Raw genomic sequence first — 19234 nt, forward strand, 5'->3', positions numbered from 1 at the left:
ACACAGTCTCACTCTGTCACCCAGGCTAGAGTGCAGTGGTGCTATCTCAGCTCACTGCAACTTCCACCTCCCAGGTTCAAGCGATTCTCCTGCCTCGGCCTCCCGAGTAGCTGGGATTACAGAGGCACACCACCACGCCTGGCTAATTTTTGTACTTTTAGTAGAGACAGGGTTTTGCCATGTTGTCCAGGCTGGTCTCGACCTCCTGAACTCAGGTGATCTGCACACTTTGGCCTCCTAAAGTTCTGGGATTACAGGCGGGAGCCACCACGGCCGTCCGAGAGGTGTTCTAAAGCAGGTTGGAGACTGATTGTGATGAGTAGGGAAACATACGATGTGGCCAAAGGCTTGGAGGAAGGAGATTTCGGGAAGAACTTGCAGAACAGCCAAGGTCAGGGTGGTGGCTGGCCAGGGAAGGGGTCAAGGGCTGTGGGGCTGGGGGACAGGGACAGCCTGCTGACCCTGAGGAGTTAGAGGTGAGAGATTAGGGGTGAGGGTTGAAAGGGGAAAGCATCTCCCCAGCTTGTTGCAGTGTTGTCTGGGGAACAGCTGTCCCCCTGCCAGGCAGCTGGGCTCGTTCCAAGCTCCCTTCCTGGCTTGGCCACTCCCAGGACCTCAGTTACCTCTGGAAACCGAGAGTGCTAAGTATTCTCTGACTCAACCCCAGGCAGACCTGGAATTCCAGTTCCAGAGGACACTTGCTCTCCAGGGTCCCCTGGCTGGGAGCAGAGACCCCTCAGAGTGTCTCTGACCCCAAGAACTGGCCCTGGCCCTGTGGTCAGTTGAGTCAAACAGCGCGACCCAGCCACGACAACTGACTCATTGCAGTGTCACCTGGGTGAGGGGGCTGCAGCTTGGAGAGGCTGCAAGTTCTGTCAAGGACTCCATCTACACGGGGTGAAAGGGGGACAGGGGAAGGCTCTGCCCTCCAAACCCCAGGCCGATGACCCCAAAGCCCACCTCCTTCCAATGGCACTAAGCTTCCCAATGGCAGCCTCAAGGGGTCCTGGCTGCTGGCACCATTTCTCAGATGGGGAAAACTGAGGGTCCCACTGTGGGTGCAGAACTCACAGCTCCCCCTTCTCAAGGCCACTGCCCCCTCACACTTCCTGCCCCCCAGGAACAAACATCTCCAAACCATCTCACCGCGGGGTTTTCACGTCTCTACCAGATTTCTCACCGGTTCTTCCTGCCTCCGGTCCTATGAAGGAGGAGGCCAGGGGAGGAAATCCACTCAGACTAATTTGTAAGCCCGGTGTGATTCACCAGCACTGCTTCCCCTACTCCGGGCAGGCGGGGGGGCTCTCCGCTTGCTCAGGCCTGTCCCCGGCCTTTGGGAGCCCCTGCCATGGTCCTGGGCGTGCTCCCCGGAGGCAAGAGCCCTTGCTTGCAGAGGCCTCAGGGCAGCAGGAAGCCAGAGGCAGGAAGCAGGAGTTATAGGTCTGCTACCCACTCTGTAAGCCCAGAGCCAGGAGGCCCCAGGGCCAGGCTCACAGACCGGGCATGGAAAGCCTGCACCCTAGCCACTGTCGCGGTCACACAGGCCCCCTTCTGCAGCAGGTCCAGGTGGCTGGGACTGGAATCCAGGCTCCCATCCCCAGAGCTGGGTTCTCTTTTCCCCCGGCTTACTGAACACCTGTGGAACATGTGGTTTTTCTCCCCGGAGAGGAACGCCAGGACACCAGGAGAGCAGCCCTGTCGGGGAAACTGAAGCACACGGTTTCCTGCTGCAGAAAGTGGGCTGCACAGCATCATGGCTGGACCTGGCCCCAGCTCTGGGAGGAGGACTCAGTCACAGGAGTTTAGGGACATCAGAAATAGCTGTAGTCAGGGATGACTGGGAGGGAGCAGGAGGAGGGGAGAGTTTGGATGAGCAGAACCTTTTGGAAGCTTCCTTCTGGAAACACTAGAAAGAGGGGCTCTTGTCCTGGCCCTCCCTCTCTCTCTCTCTTTTTTTTTTGTTTGTTTTAGAAATGAGACCTTGATCTGTTGTCCAGGCTGGAGTGCAGTGGTGCAATCACAGCTCATTGAAGCCTCAACCTCCTGGGCTCATGTGATCCTCCCACCTCAGCCTCCTAAGTAGCTGGGTCTGCAGGCATGTGCCACTGATACAGGAGGGGGGACAGGGAAGTGCTGAGAGGAGAAAGGCAGGGTCCCTGGCAAGGGCTCCACCCTTGGGCCTGTGCCCACGGACCTAGGTGAGGACAGGCACTCCTGTTTATATACCCAAATGTCGCATTTTCCAAGACCACCCTGGCCCACCACGCCCCCCGCCCCCCCGCCCATCCTGTGCCTATGAAAACCCTGAGACCCCAGTGGGCACACACACAGGTGGCTGGACATCAAGAAGAGCAGAGAATCGGAAGAGCACACCGACAGCACTGGCAGATGCTGGCAGGCCATCGACTGGCTGAATAACACAAATGCCCAGGGAAATTTGGCTGGGGATAGTCGGAGGAGAGTCTGGCTGCTGAGCACCTTGACTTCAGGGGAAAATCACCTTCCCACTCCATCCCCCTTCTGGCTCCCCATCATCTGCTGAGAGCTACTTCCACCACTCAATAAAACCTCTCACTCATTCTCCAAGCCCACATGTGATTCAATTTTCACAGTACACCAGGGCAAGAACCCCAGGATACAAAAAGCCCTTTGTCCTTGCAATAAGGCAGAGGGTCTAACTGAGCTGATGAACACAAGCCACCTACAGATGGCAAAAGTAAAAGAGCATCCTGTAACACACGCCCACTGGGGCTTCAGGAGCTGTAAGCATCCACCCCTAGACACTGCCGTGGGGTCGGAGCCCCACAGCCTGCCTGTCTGCATGGTCCCCCTAGAGGTTTGAGCAGCTGGGCACGGAAGAAGCGAGCCACACCCCCATCGCATGCCCTATGAAGGGGATAAGGGAACTTTTTCGCTTCACCACTATGCCTGACTAATTTTTTAATTAAAAAAATTTTTTTTTGTAGAAACAGAGTTTCACCATGTTGCTTAGGCTGGTCTCAAACTCCTGGCCTCAAGTGATCCTCCCTCCTCGGCCTCCCAAAGTGCTGGGATTACAGGTATGAGCCACTGTGCCTGGCCTCTGGCCCCACTTCTTATCTGCCTTGGGTGAGTGACTTAACCCATGTGTGCCTCAGTTTCCTCATCTGGAAAATGGGATATGGATTGAATGTGAGGACACGTGTTTTAAGACATGGCCTGACCTTCTGTGTTGTATATTAGCTGCTCTTCTTATTATTATTATGATATTCCCTTCCCCAAATGCAGGGGATCAGCTGTACCCGGGTCTGAAGGCCTGAGGCCAGCTCCAGGGACAGTTAAGCTCTCCAGCCCCTGGGGACCCGTGGGCTCACTGCCTGAACCCAGCACTGCCGGCCCTGGCAGCTGTTCAGATATGGCGGGCCCCAGATGGACAGTGGCAGCCTCTGAGGCCGAGCTGGGGCTGCTGGGGCTGCACTAGACACAGGAGGGGCTTTCCAGGGCAGGTGTGGGCTCTGTTTGGCAGATCTACTAGAGAATTCTTGGGCTGGGCCAGGCCTGGTGGGGATGGATGTGTGTGTGTGAGGCCAGGGTGGAATGGAGGTCTCATTTTTCAGTTCTTCCTCATCAGAGTCACCTCCATTTTTCTGTTTTCTTTTTTTTAAGAGACAATATCTCACTCTGTCACCCAGGCTGGAGTGCAGTGGCACAATCATAGATAACTGCAGCCTCAAACTCCTGGACTCAAGCAATCCTCCTGCCTCAGCCTCCTGAGTAGGTGGGACTACAAGAGCACACCACCATGCTTGGCTAATTTTTTTGATATTTTGTAGAGATGGGGGTCTCACTATGTTGCCCAGGCTGGTCTTGAACTCCTGGCCTGAAGCGATCCTTCCCTCTTGGCCTCCAAAAGCTCTGGGATTACAGGCGTGAGCCACCGCGCCCACCCCATTTTTCTTTTATTTGTCTTGTTGCTTTCTCTGTTCATTGAGCATTTCAGTGCCCTGAGGGGGTCCCCTGGCCTGGGGGTGCTTAATGGACGCCCTGATAATAGGCATATTGGTAGAAGGGGCCCCCGAGGGCCAGGTTGGTGCAGAAACTCTCTCCATAAGCAGACCGGGGGTTTCATACACTCCCCGCTATTCCTATGAGATGGCTGAGCCTCCTAGAGGGTGATGTCCCACCCAGAGTCCCACGGCTCCAGAGGTCCGGCCACACTGCAGTCTGAGTGGGTCCCAGCCAGCATGGGTGGCCCCACCCTGGGCAACACTCCCTGACGGCTCAAGGCCAAGTCTTCCCATTGGGGTTGCCGGCCTCAACTTACTCTGTGTCCTTGGCCAAATGCCCCTTCCTGGGTCTTGGTCCCTTGGCTCTAGAGAAAACAGTTGGCCCAGGGCTCTCGGAGATCCTGGAGGCTTAGGCAGTCCCTGCGTCCGTGGTATTTGCCCACGGATTCCCCCCAACCCTATCCACTCTGAATGGCCCAAGGCAGGTGCCTGGCAGGGAGGTCCCCATCCTGTCATGGATCACCTTCCACACTGGGCCTGGTGCATGCCAGGGGCCCTGGGAGGACCACTATTTAAGGGCCATCTCTGAGCTATCCCCAGGCCAACTGCAGCTTCAGGGAGCTCTCCAGACCATGGTAGGCTGGGGTTGTTCTGCTCTGCCACGGCTACCTTCCTCTCACCTCCACCTCCTCCCTGGGGAGCTCAGGCCTGTGGCTGTTGTGTCTTTGGCTTCAGCACTGCGGTCCCCTCCCTCCCACCCCTGCCCCTGCCCCTGCCCCTGCCCCTGACCTCATTCCGCAATTCCTTTTCTTTTTTAGACAGAATCTCACTCTGTTGCCCAGGTTGGAGTGTGGTGGCTCGATCTTGGCTCACTGCAACCTCCACCTCCTGGCTTCGAGTGAGGTTCCTGTCTCAGCCTCTCGAGTAACTGGGATTACAGGTGCCCGCCACCACACACGGCTATTTTTTTTTTTTTTTTTTTTTGTATTTTTGGTAGAGATGGGGTTTCACCATGTTGTCCAGGTTGGTCTCGAACTCCTGACCTCAAGTGATTCACCCGCCTCGGCCTCCCAAAGTGCTGGGATTACAGGCATGAGCCACAGCACCCGGCCTCATTTCTCAACTTTGACCTTGTTCTGTGACCTTGACTCTGTGTGTGATTCTGACCTTCACCTCCTGCCTGAATTCACCCTGCCTCTCACTGACCTTCCTGACCTTAATCTGATGTTGTCCCTGGTCTGACCTGCTCTTCCCTCTTGATGCCATGCCTGGACCTGCCCCACTCAGGACTCCTCTCCACGTGGGTCCTGATTTGAGCCTCTGCTTTCCTGGACTTTGTGGGGACTGCTGGGGAATGAGGAAGAGGAGGGTGGAGAGAGACGAGGTGGGCAGGGCCTGGGGGCTTCACAGGGGCAGTGGCTCTGAGGGCAGAGGCCCCCTGGGAGGGCCGGGGGTCAGTGTTCGGGGCAGCGTGGCACCTCTGGAGCTCCGAGGTCCCCCTGTTCACCTTTGCCTGTGCACCTCATGTGACTTGGGGCTTGCTCTGGGTTCCTGCCCCTGGGGACTCCCTGCAGGGTATCAATCTGGCTGTCCCTCTGTGCCTGTGTCTCACCTGCCTCATTAGTCCCTCTTGGCCCAGAGCTCTGACTTTGCTGTCAGCCTCGGCTTGTCACCTCCTGACTGCCCGAGGGCCTAGGGGCTTCTCTGTCTCGTCTTCTCAGCGCTTGTCCCGCCTCCAAGTCAGCCTCTATGGACTGCCTGTCTCCAGCGGGACTGTGATCTTCTTGGGGACCAAGACGGGGCCTGATTCAGCCCTGGGTCCCCAGGATGGACCTGCCTGGAGGTCCGTAGGTGTCTAATACATGTCCTGATGCTTTGAGGTCGACCTGCTCTAGGTTTTATAAATGGGGAAACAGGCTCAGAGAAGACAAGCGAATTTCTTAACATCACAGAGGCTGGGAGCAGCCAAGCCAGGCTTTGAACCCAGATCCGGGTGACCCCCCTTCTTCCCTGAGATGTTCCTTTCAGGGGAATTTTATTTTTCAGGGGCCCATTCTCAAAAGGAATTTTCAAGACAGCTGGGCTGCAAAGACCCTAGGGTTTAGGACTCTTGTGCTGTAAAGAAAATGATCTCTCCCTCCCTCGTGGAGCTCTGGGACAGTGTAGGGTGGGGGTGTAACCAAGGGGATCATGAGAGGCTGGGGGCGTGGGGGGCAGGGACTGAGGACGCCGAGGCCACAGCCAGGTCTGCCAGAGAAAGGGCAGAACCTCCCACAGACGGAAGTGATCATTTTTTATTAATCGGAGGAAATGTATATGTAATTATGTGAGATGAACTCTGTGGGGAAGTTCTTTTCTTTATGATGTCTGAAAGGATTTATAAATATTACAGAGGTTTTACAGCATCATAACGTCCCGGCCGCCCTGGAAGCCCCCTTTCAAAGGATTAGGAGAGACAAAGCACCCAGTAAAAGCTAATTATAAGTCAGCGGGCGCTTCTGCCCCCGCCCTCGACGACACGGGCTCCTGGGCGGGGGTGGGGACAGCAGTGAGCTGGGGGCAGGGGAGACCACACAGGCGTTGGGGGAGGGGAGCAGGGGATGAGGGGACTCCTCTGCTCTGGTGGGGGCGGGTAGACAAGGGCTTGGCAGGAGAGGGTGGTACAGGTTGTGACGGAGACAGGAGCTGGTGGTGGGAACCCATTTCTGTGCCATCCCGTCCACCTCCCCCTCTGGAATCCAGCAATTCTTTTCCCCCATCGAGAGCCCATTCTGGGGCTCACAGCGCCCCTGGGGGCTGTAAGGATGGCTGCCCAGGGACAGGACTCTTGAGGGTCTTGGGGACCTAGGGCTTTCAGCAAATGCCCAATGGTGGACTTCCGGACACCCTGACATCACAGAGGCAGGAAGGCTGGCCAGAGACCATCTAACTACTCAACGTGGGTGGCCTCCTGCTTTGCCTGCTGCGTGGGTTGGCCCTGAGTTCTGGGCAGCTATTTCCAAGCACTGGCTGATCCCCACTTTGAGCCAGGTTCAGGGTGGGGACAGGAGAGATCAGAGATGGGGCAAAGTGGGTTTTACCCCTGAGGTGTCCACTTAGTCGAGGACACAGACGCATAGATATGTCAGGACAGTGTGATACATGCTGTGGGGGTGACAGTCCACAGTGGAGCCATGTGGGGAGGGGAGAATGGCCTGGGGTCAGGGAAGGCTTCTCGGAGGAGGTGACAGGGAGCTGAGCCTGCAGGATGGGTAGGAGTCTCTAGATAGATTCTCCAGGGAAGGCATTCCAAGCAGGGAATTCCAACAGAGCAACGCATTCCAGGCAGGGGCAAACGCCGGGAGGGAAGGCAGCTCTGGGACAGAGTAGAGGGTCTGGGTGAGAGGGAGTAGCAGCTCTGGGACAGAGTAGAGGGTCTGGGTGAGAGGGAGTGGCAGCTCTGGGACAGAGTAGAGGGTCTGGGTGAGAGGGAGTAGCAGCTCTGGGACGGGGCAAGAGGCAGATCCTGTGGTGGGGCTAAGAGCTCAGTTGTTCTCCTGAGAACACGAAGAAGGTTTTTAGCAGCTGGTGATAAGGTCAGATTCCAGCTGTAGTGGAGGATGCCGGGGTAGAGATGGGGAGGCTGAAGGAAGAGATGCCCGCCTCTGTTCTGCAGCACGGGCGCCGGCCGCCCACCTTCCGGAGCCCGGGGGACAGGGCCAGGAAGCAGCTGTCCAGCTCTGTGGGGGTGCACGCCGTGCAGGCTTCTTGCCATGGGCTGGGAAAACGTCCTGATTACCTGCAAGGCTTCAGGGGTAGCCTTGTCTGTCTGCTGTAGGCACCGGGGAGGGCAGAGCGGTGTCATTCTGGACCGTGATGCCCTGGGAGGTGAGACAGGGGGTGGGGGCTGACCCTCGAGGCAGGGGCCGCTGCAAGGCCTTGTCTGGTACCTCACAGGCACCGAGAAGAGCTCGGAAAAGAGCAGAAGGCACCGCCAGCTCCAACGTCTTCTCCATGTTTGATCAGTCCCAGATCCAGGAGTTTAAAGAGGTCGGTCTGCTGCCCCATGGGGCTGTTATGAGGATTCTTGGAATGCATGCCAGTTGCTCAAGGAGCTGGGCAGAGGCTCAGTCCTCAGTCTCGAGGGGCTGAAGATGTCATTATTACTATTATTATTATTATTATTATTATTTTGTTTGTTTGACAGAGTCTGGCTCTGTCGCCCAGGCTGGAGCGCAATGGCATGATCTCGGCTCACTGCAACCTCTGCCTCACGGGTTCAAGCAATTCTCCTGCCTCAGCCTCCCAAGTAGCTGGGATTGCAGACACGCACCACCATGCCCAGCTAATTTTTTGAATTTTTAGTAGAGATGGGGTTTTACCATGTTGGCCAGGCTGGTCTGGAACTCCTGACCTCAGGTGATTTACCCGCCTCGGCCTCCCAAAGTGCTGGGATTACAGACGTGAGCCACGGTGCCCTGCGCCCATTACTACATTTTTAAATGATTAGGTTTTTTTTTTTTTTTGAGACAGGGTCTTGCTCTGTTACCCAGGCTGGAGTACAGTGTTGCAGTCAATGCTCCCTGCAGCCTCAAATTCCTGGGCTCAAGCCATCCTCCCACCTCAGCCTCCTGAGTAGCTGAAACTACAGGCATTCATCACCATGCCTGGCTAATTTTTTAATGTTTTATAGAGACAGGGTCTCATTATTTTGCCCAGGCTTGTCTCAAACTCCTGACCTCAAGCAATCCTCCTGCCTCTGCCTCCCAAATTGCTGGGACTGCAGGCATGAGCCACCATGCCTGGCCAATGACATTATTTTTTGAGGCCACCATGGCCATGGCCCAGAGCCTGGGTGTGTGACCTGTTGCCCTCAGGCAGCCTCTTTGTCTCTCTGCACCTGACCCTGTGCTTGCTGTGTGACCTCGGGCCAGGCTTTTCTCTCTCTGAGCCTCAGTTTCCCTGTCTGTAAACTGGAGTTGCTGTGAGCCTGAAATGAGGGGTTGGGGATGGAGCCCATCCCAGCTGGGCTGCCAGAGGGACCTGCCCCGAGGCTCCTTGGGCAGGAGTCGGCAGGAGGACGGTCCCTGGGGGAGGTGGCCGGGCTTGGAAGGGCGGGTGACTACTTAGCACCTGTGTCTCTGCCAGGCTTTCACCATCATGGACCAGAACCGCGATGGCTTCATTGACAAAGAGGACTTGAGGGACACCTTTGCCGCGCTGGGTGAGTGAACCAGCAGCCGGGGGAGATTAGGGCCAGGCCAGCCGGAGAGAGTGGGCGGCTCGGGCCAGCAGGGCAGGGCTCGCGGTGAGCATGAGAGGCTCCTGTGCTGGGGAGCACAGGGTAAAGGCAGCCGCTGTCTGGAAAGTCAGGGGGGGGACCTTCCTGGGGGGTTGGAGAAGGATTCGGCCAGGGAAGGGGAAAACACTTCAGGGACAGGAGTAGCAGCATGGGCCTGGGCCTGGGCCTGGTGTAGGGGACCCTGGGTGTGGGGAGGGGCCAGGAAAGCAGGGGAGAAGCTGAGTCGGAGGGAAAGACCCAACTCCCAGGTTGAGGTTTCTGATCCCTCTAAGGCCCCAGGGAAGAGCCTGAAGTCGCCTATGCAGGGTTTAGGTGGCAGAACGGACGTAACCAGGCCCTGATCCCCTGGGAATCTGAGTGTCCCCTGGAACCACAGGGAATCCCAGCATCCAGGCATCCACTGATCCCCTCCTGGGGCACAGGAACCCTGAGCCTGCAGCCCCCGTGCACCTCAGCTGCAGTTGCTTGGGCCTCAGTTTCTTCACCTGTAAAATGGGGATGAGAGTGACTTGCTCCCTTCTCATGAGGCTGGGGGCAGCCGGAAGCTGACTGTGGCCCAAAGGCCCCCTAAAGAGTCCCCCAAAAAAGGGGCAGGGCCTTAGGGCTGAGTGGGGGGCACGTGGAGCAGCTGAGTGGGGAGGCTTTGTGGGATCCTCCGAGGCCCAAGCTCTGATCTCTCTTATCCTCCCCGCCCCCACCTCTCACCTCCCACAGGCCGCATCAATGTCAAGAACGAGGAACTGGAGGCCATGGTGAAGGAGGCCCCCGGACCCATCAACTTCACGGTGTTCCTGACCATGTTTGGGGAGAAGCTGAAGGGTGAGCCAGGCTCCTGGAGTCCTGGGGGGGCAGCAGGGAATGGCAGGGGGACGGATGTAGGAAGACAGGGGCCTGACACACATACACACCACAGGTGGGAGCATGATGTGGTCCCAGACACCAGCCCTCAGGTGCACACACCTTCAGGGGCCCTGCCTCGGTTTCCCTCTCTTCACCGCAGACTGGGGTAACTATAAAGACCCCTGCCTTGGCCAGGCATGGTGGCTCACGCCTGTAATCCCAGCACTTTGGGAGACTGAGGCGGGCGGTTTGCTTGAGTCCAGGAGTTTGAGACCAGCCTGGGTGATATAATGAAACTTCATCTCTACTAATACAAAAATTAGCCAGACATGGTGACACATGCCTGTAGTCCCAGCTACTTTGGAGGCTGAGGTGGGAGGATCATTTGAGCCTGGGAGGTGAAGGTTGCAGTGAGCCGAGATCGCACCACTGCACTCCAGCCTGGGTGACAGAGCAAGGCCCTGTCTCAACAACAACAACAACCATAAAAACTAAACACTGCCTTTAACCCCTTTGCCCACCCATCCCACTGCCCCCAGCCATGCTGCCTCCCTACCTTCCTACCTGTGAGCTCCTTTTACCCGCTCTGCACATGGGGCTGGGGGGATAGGCAGAGGGTGCCGGAGGGAGGGTGTTTCCAAAAGATGCTGTGGTCGACCCCTGTGCAGGGCAAGTTACTCCCCTTGTCTTTTTCTGTGGTCACTGGAGCCCCCAGAGGAAGGATCGGGGAGCCTCATTCACAAATGAAGAGACTCAGATCCAGAGGAGTCACGACCCCTGCCCCAGATGCTCCAGCAAAAAGTGGCCGGGATGCAACCTCAACCCCAAACCCTGGCTCTAACCACTGTACCTGCCCGAGTCACAGCATTAGGCGTGGGGTGGAGGGTTGGAGCCATCTGTGTCTCCTTTCTGTCCTGGCCTCGGGGGAGCTCTCCCGTAGTGACATCCTGGAGCTTGAGGGTTCCGTGGTCAGAAGGAAGGGCCAAGGACGGGCGTGGTGGCTCATGCCTGTAATCCCGGCACTCTGGGAGGCCGAGGTGGGTGGATCACCTGAGGTCAGGAGGTCGAGACCACCCTGACTAACATGGCGAAACACTGTCTCTATTAAAAATACAAAAATTAGCTGGGCATGGTGGTGGGTGCCTGTAATCCCAGCTGCTCGGGAGGCTGAGGCAGGAGAATCGCTTGAACCTGGGAGGCAAAGGTTGCAGTGAGCCGAGATGGTGCCATTGCACTCCAGCCTGGGTGACAGAGACAGACTCCACTACAAAAAAAAAAGGAAGGGTCAGCCCAGGCAGTGGTCCCTGGGAGGTGAGCACTGTCAGCTCCGCACCCTCAGGCTGCCCCTGCCAGGCCCCCTCCCTTGAACCCCCTGCCTTGGCTAGGCCTAGGGTCAGACCCTGGCTTCCCATTGACTCCTAGATTGACCTTGCACAGATTTATCTGCTTTCTGGCCTCAGTTTTTTGGTCTGTAAAATGGGCTTATAATAGTTTTCTGAGCCCGCTGTAACAAATTCTGTGAAACCAGGTGGCTCAAAACAACAGACATGTATTCTCTCACAGTCCTGAAGCCCAGAAGTGCGAAATCTGGCAGAGGATTTGGGGAGAATCCGTTCTTTGTCTCTCCCGGCCTCTGGTGGCTCTACCTCTCCCATCTCAGCCTCGCCGTCGATGGCCCCGCCCTCTTCTATTTAACCTCCCTCCACCTGCCTCTTTGTTTATTTTGTTTTGTTTTTGAGATGGAGTCTCACTCTGTTGCCCAGGCTGGAGTATAATGGCGCCATCTCAGCTTAGGACAACCTCCGCCTCCAAGGTTCAAGCGATTCTCACACTTCAGCCTCCCAAGAAGCTGGGATTACAGGCACCCGCCACCATGCCCGGCTAATTTTTTTTTGTATTTTTAGTAGAGATACCGTTTCACTACATTGGCCAGGCTGGTCTCGAACTCCTGACCTCAAGTGATCCGCCCATATCCGCCTCCCAAACTGCTGGGATTATAGGCATGAGCCCTCGTGCCTGGACTCTACCTGCCGTTGGATTCAGGTCCTACTGGGATAATCTAAGATGATCTCTGCATCTCAAGATGCTTAACTTACATCTGCAAAGTCCTTTTTTCCAAATAAGGTGACATTTGCAGGCTCTGGTGGACATATCTTTTTTTTTTTTTTTTTGAGACGGAGTCTTGCTCTGTCACCCAGGCTGGAGTGCAGTGGTGTGATCTTGGCTTGCTGCAAGCTATGCCTCCCACGTTCACGCCATTCTCCTGCCTTAGGTTCCCAAGTAACTGGGGCTACAGGTGCCTGCCACCACGCTCGGTTAATTTTTTTGTATTTTTAGTGGAGATGGGGTTTCACTGTGTTAGCCAGGATGGTCTCGATCTCCTGATCTTGTGATCCGCCCGCCTCGGCCTCCCAAAGTGCTGGGATTACAGGCATGAGCCACCGTGCCTGGCCTCTGGTGGACGTCTCTTTTTAGGGGCCACCATTCAGTCCACCACAGGGTGATCCGACCTGACATCACAGGTTTGATGGGGTGAAAAATCAGTACTGTCATGGGTCGTGACCTGCTGTGGGGTAGAGCAGCCTCCAGGCACCGTGTCCTGGCAGATCCAGAGCCAGAAGGAAGGCAGCCATCAGCCTGGGTGCGAGAGATGAGGAAACCCAGGGCTGGGGAGGGCAGGCTCATCTGGAGCAGGCTTTGAACTTGGGGCTGTGTAGCCGAATCAGGAGCATCACTGGGCCCACCTCCAGGCAGCTTGTCGGGGCCTATTCCCAGGACCATGTGCACCTCCTGGAAGAGCTCAGAAGCCCAGGAGGCCGGGAGAGAAGAATGCTCTATGGGAAAGACATGTGTGACTCCAGCCAGCAACTTCAAAGGAAGCAGACAGGCCTGATTCTTTTATCCAGAGGCACATAACTGAAGGAGGCGTGTTAAAGGCCAGCGGGAGGGCCTGGGGAAGTGGCCTGTGGTTCTGCCAGGGTGGACGGCCCAGGGCCCGGCCCAGGAGGTGAGGCCGTGAGCACCTCCCGCCCCTGGTGTTGGGCATGGGCGAGGGGCCCTGCTGCCAGAGCAGGAGTTTAGAGAGACCTCCAAGAGTGCTCAGGGGAAGGGGAGGGGACTCTGTCAGCTCACAGTGGGCCCCAAACCTGTTTCGCAGATGGGAAGATTGAGACTAAAAGCTCGTGTCGGTCCATGGTTGAGCTGAAGCTGTGACCCAGGGCCTGGTGTGGGCTGCAGGGCTGCAGCTTTTTCTCATTTTTGCAGGGGCGCCGGGACTGGGGCTCCGGCTGAGCCTGTCGTGCAGACGTGGCCAGACTGCGTGAGAGGCCGGTGGGAGGGGACAGGAGCCGGGAGGGCAGGGTGCTGGGGCCGGCGCCGCCTCACCCCGCTAATTGGGAAGAGGAGACTGTGTCATGAGATTCCCAACGATGATGGGAGGAAGTGGCCACTCTATAGCAGATTTTATGAGGTTTGCAGTCTGAAGAACAGAGGCTCTTTCTGGGGAGGAGAGAAGGGAGGACTGCCAGCCATGGTAACGGGGAGTGGCAGGGCTGCGCTGGGTGCCTAAGTCCATGTGCATGTTCCGCAGGGGGACAGGCTGGAGCCGGCCACAAACCTGCCCCAGCAGTGAGGCCTCTTCAAAGACGCTGGGAATTTTCAACTAATCAGTGAAACCTGGGAGGCTGTGGCCTCGGAGGCAAATCCCACATGGGTGCCCCACGTGATGCTCTGGTCACTCAACCCTCACCCGCCTAGAGGCACCTGCTACCCCCTGCCTGCTTGGCCAGGCTGTGAGGGCCTGGAGCCCTGCCCTCGCTGCACCCTGGGCTGAGCCTCTCTGCTGGGCACACCAGCTCCCTGCCACCCTGACCAGAGGCAGTCCATGGCTCTGCCCTCTAGGAGTTCCCAGGCCAGCGAGGCCAGTGTGTGCCAGGTTTTTTCACTCTGTGCCAGTTTCAGAGATGCCCAGAGACTCAGACACTGCCCAGTCCTGGCTAGTTCCTAGTCTGATGGGGGAGGCACAGATGGCTCTGACCCAGTCTGATGGGAGAGGCACAGATGACCTTGATCTGGTGTGATGGGGGAGGAACAGATGGCCCTGACCCAGTCTGATGGGAGAGGCACAGATGACCTTGATCTGGTGTGATGGGGGAGGAACAGATGGCCCTGACCCAGTCTAATGGGGGAGGAACAGATGAGGCCCTGATCTAATCTGAGGGGGGAAGCACAGTTGGCTCTGACCCAGTCTGATGGGAGAGGCACAGAAGGTGCTGATCCAGTCTGATGGAAGAGGCACAGATGGCCCTGACCCAGTCTGATCGGGGAGACACAGATGGCCCTGATCCAGTTTGATGGGAGAGGCACAGATGACCCTGACCCAGTCTGATGGGGGAGGCACAGATGACCCTGACCCAGTCTGATGGGGGAGGCACAGATGAGGCCCTGATCTAATCTGATGGAGGAAGCACAGATGGCCCTGACCCAGTCTGATGCAGGAGGAACAGATGGCGATGACCCAGTCTAATGGGGGAGGCACAGATGTTCCTGACTTAGTATGATGGTAGAGGAACAAATGGCCCTGACCTAGTCTGATGAGGGAGGCACATGGCCCTGGCTGACCTAATCTGACTGGCAAGAGCACAGGGTGACAAAAGGAGCAGGGGACTCTGGAGTCCACAGAGGTGGGTTTAAATCCTCCCTTCTCTTATCAGTGGGGACTTGGGCAAGTAATGAAACGTCTCTGAGCCTGTTTTTTCTACGATAAACCAAGATACCCACATCTACTCCATGGGTGCTCTCAGAGCTCCAGGGGATAAAATCTTAAAACTTCAGGCATAGAGCGCTCAGATGTATTTGCAGCCCTGATCAACCCATGTTCGTTAAAACCTTACCATGAATGGTATGTTATCTTAGCTGCTCCTGTGAGGTGGGTAGCAAGCACCATCTCTGTCCCCTTTCACCAATGACACATTTGAGCACTGAAGAAAGGAAGGGGGCACCCCCGCATCCACAGTGAACAAGGGGGACATGGTGACAGAAGGGGAAAGGGCACCAGGCGAGGGTGGCCAGGTCACCTGCTGTCATTCACGCAGCCCGTGAAGCCTTGGGCAAGACCCTTCCTCTCTCTGGGCTTCAGTTTCCCATTGGTGCAATGTGGGGGCTGCACATTCAATCCCATTGTGGGTATCAGATTCATTTCTTCTAATGACATCTCTCCCCAAGGCTGTGCTGTGACCGGGATAAAAGCAGAACTTCTCTGGCTTCACTTCTGCCCCCTGAATCCCTTCCCTTGGCCTGTTGGTCCACCTGCCCCACTTCTGGCTGGGACAATCTGTCTCAGACCCCTCCAATGCCACACTGCCCAAGCCCCAGCCTTTTGGCGTCCACGTACAGAACTCTTTTTCCTCCACCCACGGCCTTTTGTGCACAGCTTGGGTAACACGTGAGCCCCAGAGTCATGCCCCCTCACCCAGACCACTGGTCATGCAGCTGTGAGACCCTGGGCAAGTCACTTAATTTCTCTGGGTCTCAGCTTTTCCATCTGTAAAATAGGGAAGGGTTAAGCACAAATTAAATGCTCAATCAGGGTCTCCATGTACAGTTGCACAGGTTGTTCACAAAATATATATATGTGGTACCCTTGTCTATGATTACAATTACCTGTTTCCCTCCTTGCTCTTGCTTCAAGTGAGCTCGGCCCTCGCTGTGCAGTGAAAGTTGGGGAAGAAGTTCCCCAGAGCTGTGCCTCTGTGCAGGGGCCGTGGGACTTGCCCCCAGCCCCAGCCCCTGCCCAGCCTTGTGCCTGTCCCTGTGGGGCCCTCTTCACCTGCCTCTCTCCCTGCCCTGTATGTGCTGCTTATAGGCACGGACCCAGAGGAGACCATTCTCCATGCCTTCAAAGTGTTCGACACTGAAGGGAAAGGTTTCGTCAAGGCCGATGTGTAAGTTTCCCCTGACTCCCCCAAAATGCTCAGGGGAATAAGCCAGCTTTGGGCTGGGGTCAGGGTGGATGGTCGCCCAGTCTCTTCTCCCAGAAGCCAGGAGCTGGGGGGCCACTGCCCAGCCCAGTGATATCGCTTGATGTCCCTTCCCCTCTCTGGGCCTTGGTGTCCCCTTCTCTATGTGTGCGTGGAAGTAGAAATGGATAAGAAATGGTGGGTCAGGCTGGGCGCGGTGGCTCACGCCTGTAATCTCAGCACTTTGGGAAGCCGAGGTGGGCAGATCACTTGAGATCAGGAGTTTGAGACCACCCTGGCCAACACAGCAAAACCCCATCTCTACTGAAAATAATAAAAAAATATTAGCCAGGCATGGTGGTGCATGCCTGTAGTCCCAGCTACTCTGGTGGCTGAGGCAGGAGAATCGCTCAAACCCAGGAAGTGGAGGTTGCAGTGAGCCGAGATCACGCCATTGCACTGCATCCTGGGCGACAGAGTGAGACTGTCTCAAAAAAAAAAAAAAAAAAAAAAAAAAGAAGAAGTGGTGGGTCACTCCAGGAGAGCTTCCTAGTGGGGTGGGTGTGGGGGCAAAGGCAGGTCTTGAAGGATGACTGCAGGTTGCCCAGGCTAGGGGGGGAACAGCATTCTAGATGAGGGAACAGAGAGCTTGGAGGGCCAGGGCTTGGCGTGTGCATGTTTGTTCAGAGTTGGCTGCAGCTGGAGGGTGCGGGTGGAGGTGGTGTGGGGGAGACTGAGCACAGAGCGGCAGGCGGGGCCTCTGGGGGGGCGCTCACACCCTAGCCCCTGGACCCTGCGTCTGCCCTGGGAGCATGGGAGAACCTGAGGAGGAGTTAGGCAAGGACACCATGGAGGCCAGCCTGGAGAAGGAGGGGAGAGGGTTGCAGCTCCCAGGAGGGTCATGGCCGTCGAGACGGAGTCGGGCGGACAGATAAGCAAAGAGCCAGGGGCCAGTGCCCATAGGATCCAGGGTCTGGGGAGAGGACTGAGCCAGATCGTAGCCAGCACCGCCTCGGGCAAGAGGGCAGTAAGGATTGGGGAAAGTGACCAGCTCACTTAGAATGCATGAAGGGGAAGTGGCTGCAGGTAGCTGTCTGGCAGGCACCGGGGCTGCCATCATGAGGGTAGGGGTGCCCCACCCAGTGACAGCAAGGGAACAGAGAGCCAAGAATTGCAGGCAGGAGTGGGTGGGGAATGGCAGCCTTCCCAGGACCCAAGATTCAGGGCTGACCTCTGAGCTGTGCCGACGCAGTCCCTTCAGAACCTTGCTGGACCTGAGGGTGGCCTGGGGCAGGTGAGAATCCTCCCCAGGCCCAGGCTTCCTGATCAATTACTGTAATGCTGCCAGCCTTCATTTTGAGGCTAGTTTTGCTGGTTTTGAGATTCTCGCATCTTAAAGGGAGAGGGCAGACGCAGCAGGGGTGGAGGTGGAGAGGGTCTGTCCCGTCTCACACATTCTCAACTCCAAGACCATGAGTCACATACTCCCCTGGGATGGGGAGGGGATGCTGAGGGTTGCTGCAGTCCACAGTCCTCCCCTTCACCCCTCCCTCGGGGTCTGTGGCTCCTACCTCCATCCTGGGGACCTGGGGAGGCATCAGAGGCACCCCCGGAGTAACCCCGAGCCCTCCCTCTACTGTCAACCACTTTCTCTCTCACCAGTGCAAGGACAAGGCTGGGAAGACCCTTTGGGGACCTAATTTGGGAACTGAAGGCACTGCCTTGGGACATGGGACCTGGATCTGTGGCTGCAGGCCAGGCAGGCCAGACAGGCCACGGTGGAGGCTCTGGTTGAAACAGAGTCTGTGAAAAGTCCCCGGCTTGGAGAGCTGGAAACTGTGACTGTCCCACAGAAACATAAATAATGGAAAATGTGCATTGGTCCTTAGCGAGGCCTGCCGCAGCCGGTGCCAGAGGACACTCTGGGTGGACGAGGCCCCATTCAGCCGTCTGATCCCATCTCTGCCCACTGAGCTCCCTTAAGAACCCTGCAGGACCCTCCAAGCTTGAGGGGGCAGGCCCTTGCAGGCCCAGGAGGACACGGACCTGGGCAGGCCTTCCTGTACCCTTGGCGGAGCACAGGCATCTTGTCTCTAAAACGCTGTGCAGGTGTCAGTGAACGTCACAAGCTGGAGGAAAGAGTGTGTCCAGAATCAGGCAAAAGAGGCTCTGCGGTGGGGGACCTGAGGTGTCTCCCCTCAATGATCCAGAGCTTGATTATAGTGCATGATGGGAAATCAGAGTAGCCCCCATGGTGGTGTCCCCAGGTCATTGCTTTTGGTCTCTACCTGATGCTGGGAGGAAAGCCCACTTCATGGAGGAGAAAACCAAGGTTCAGAAGCTACTTGGCCATCCGAGGGGCCGGCAGGGTCAGCCCCAGGTTGATGTCCTCCTGGTCCCGGATGTCCCCCTGCCCCCGCTTGCCCCTCATCACCCCTGGGATCTGCATGTTCAAGCTGGGTATCCCGTTCCCTGAACATGACTGTGTCTCTCCCTTGAACAGCATCAAAGAAAAACTTATGACCCAGGCAGACCGCTTCAGTGAGGAGGAGGTAAATCGGGATTCTGGTGGGTCACGGCGGATTCTCTGCTCTGGCCCCCACTTGGCCTGGTGCAGGCTGACTCTCTGCTCCTTCTCAGGTCAAGCAGATGTTTGCAGCGTTTCCCCCAGATGTGTGCGGCAACCTGGACTACAGAAACCTGTGCTACGTCATCACTCACGGTGAAGAGAAGGATTAGGGGATCACAAGTCTCCCCGACATTCAGGGGCAGCAAACACTGTTGTGGGATGTGACAGGGAGCTCTTGCAGCCAGAGGCTGCAGGAAAAAGGCTTCCCTTGTCCTATGGTTGGGGACAAAGCAAGAATAAACAATGCTAACGAGGTCTGAGTTTGTGCGGTAAATGCTCCAGCGAGGGAGAAAACGAAACATTCCTATCTTGTTGGTTTTTCCAAACCTTTTTTGTTCCTCTGGCTCTGCTCAAATGTTCCCGAGGAGCTGGTGTTTAGAGCTAATTGACAGTTTTAACGATTCCCTGCTAAGCCACGGGATATTGCCTTCATTTATGGAGCTTTTATTAAGCACCTAGTGTGTGCCAGAGGCTGTGCTGGTCCCAGGGACTCTCAGAGGAGCCAGGACTGTCCCTGGGCAGATGGTGCTGACTGCAGTGA

At 56.6% G+C, this 19234-nt stretch overlaps 1 protein-coding gene across 3 annotated transcripts; it reads left to right on the forward strand.

Annotated features, from left to right (window-relative positions):
* The first annotated feature begins 2802 nt into the window (after positions 1 to 2802).
* MYL10 (myosin light chain 10) lies at positions 2803 to 18948 on the forward strand. Of its 3 annotated transcripts, XM_055392950.2 has the most exons (8): positions 2803 to 3059; positions 7923 to 8015; positions 8173 to 8274; positions 9114 to 9189; positions 9982 to 10086; positions 15971 to 16049; positions 18568 to 18616; positions 18705 to 18948. In XM_055392950.2, exons 1-8 carry the CDS (start codon positions 2982 to 2984, stop codon positions 18801 to 18803), a joined length of 681 nt encoding a protein of 226 aa, XP_055248925.1. In that variant the 5' UTR covers positions 2803 to 2981; the 3' UTR covers positions 18804 to 18948. The 3 variants fall into 3 exon arrangements, with proteins under 3 accessions (XP_055248925.1, XP_055248926.1, XP_063564364.1); XM_055392951.2 differs by lacking the exon at positions 8173 to 8274 and having other exon boundaries at positions 2973 to 3059; XM_063708294.1 differs by lacking the exons at positions 2803 to 3059; positions 8173 to 8274 and adding an exon at positions 5169 to 5286 and having other exon boundaries at positions 18705 to 18945.
* Positions 18949 to 19234: the final 286 nt, after the last annotated feature.

Source organism: Gorilla gorilla, chromosome 6 (genome assembly GCF_029281585.2).
Source record: "Gorilla gorilla gorilla isolate KB3781 chromosome 6, NHGRI_mGorGor1-v2.1_pri, whole genome shotgun sequence".
Lineage (NCBI taxonomy): Eukaryota > Metazoa > Chordata > Mammalia > Primates > Hominidae > Gorilla > Gorilla gorilla.

Coding starts and splice junctions, on each gene's coding strand:
- MYL10 (XM_055392950.2), top strand. CDS start 2,982: ATGTTGCTTAGGCTGGTCTCAAACTCCTGGCCTCAAGTGATCCTCCCT. Junction 8,016..8,172: donor AGATCCAGGAGTTTAAAGAG/GTCGGTCTGCTG, acceptor TTTGTTTGACAG/AGTCTGGCTCTGTCGCCCAG. Junction 16,050..18,567: donor GGTTTCGTCAAGGCCGATGT/GTAAGTTTCCCC, acceptor TCCCTTGAACAG/CATCAAAGAAAAACTTATGA.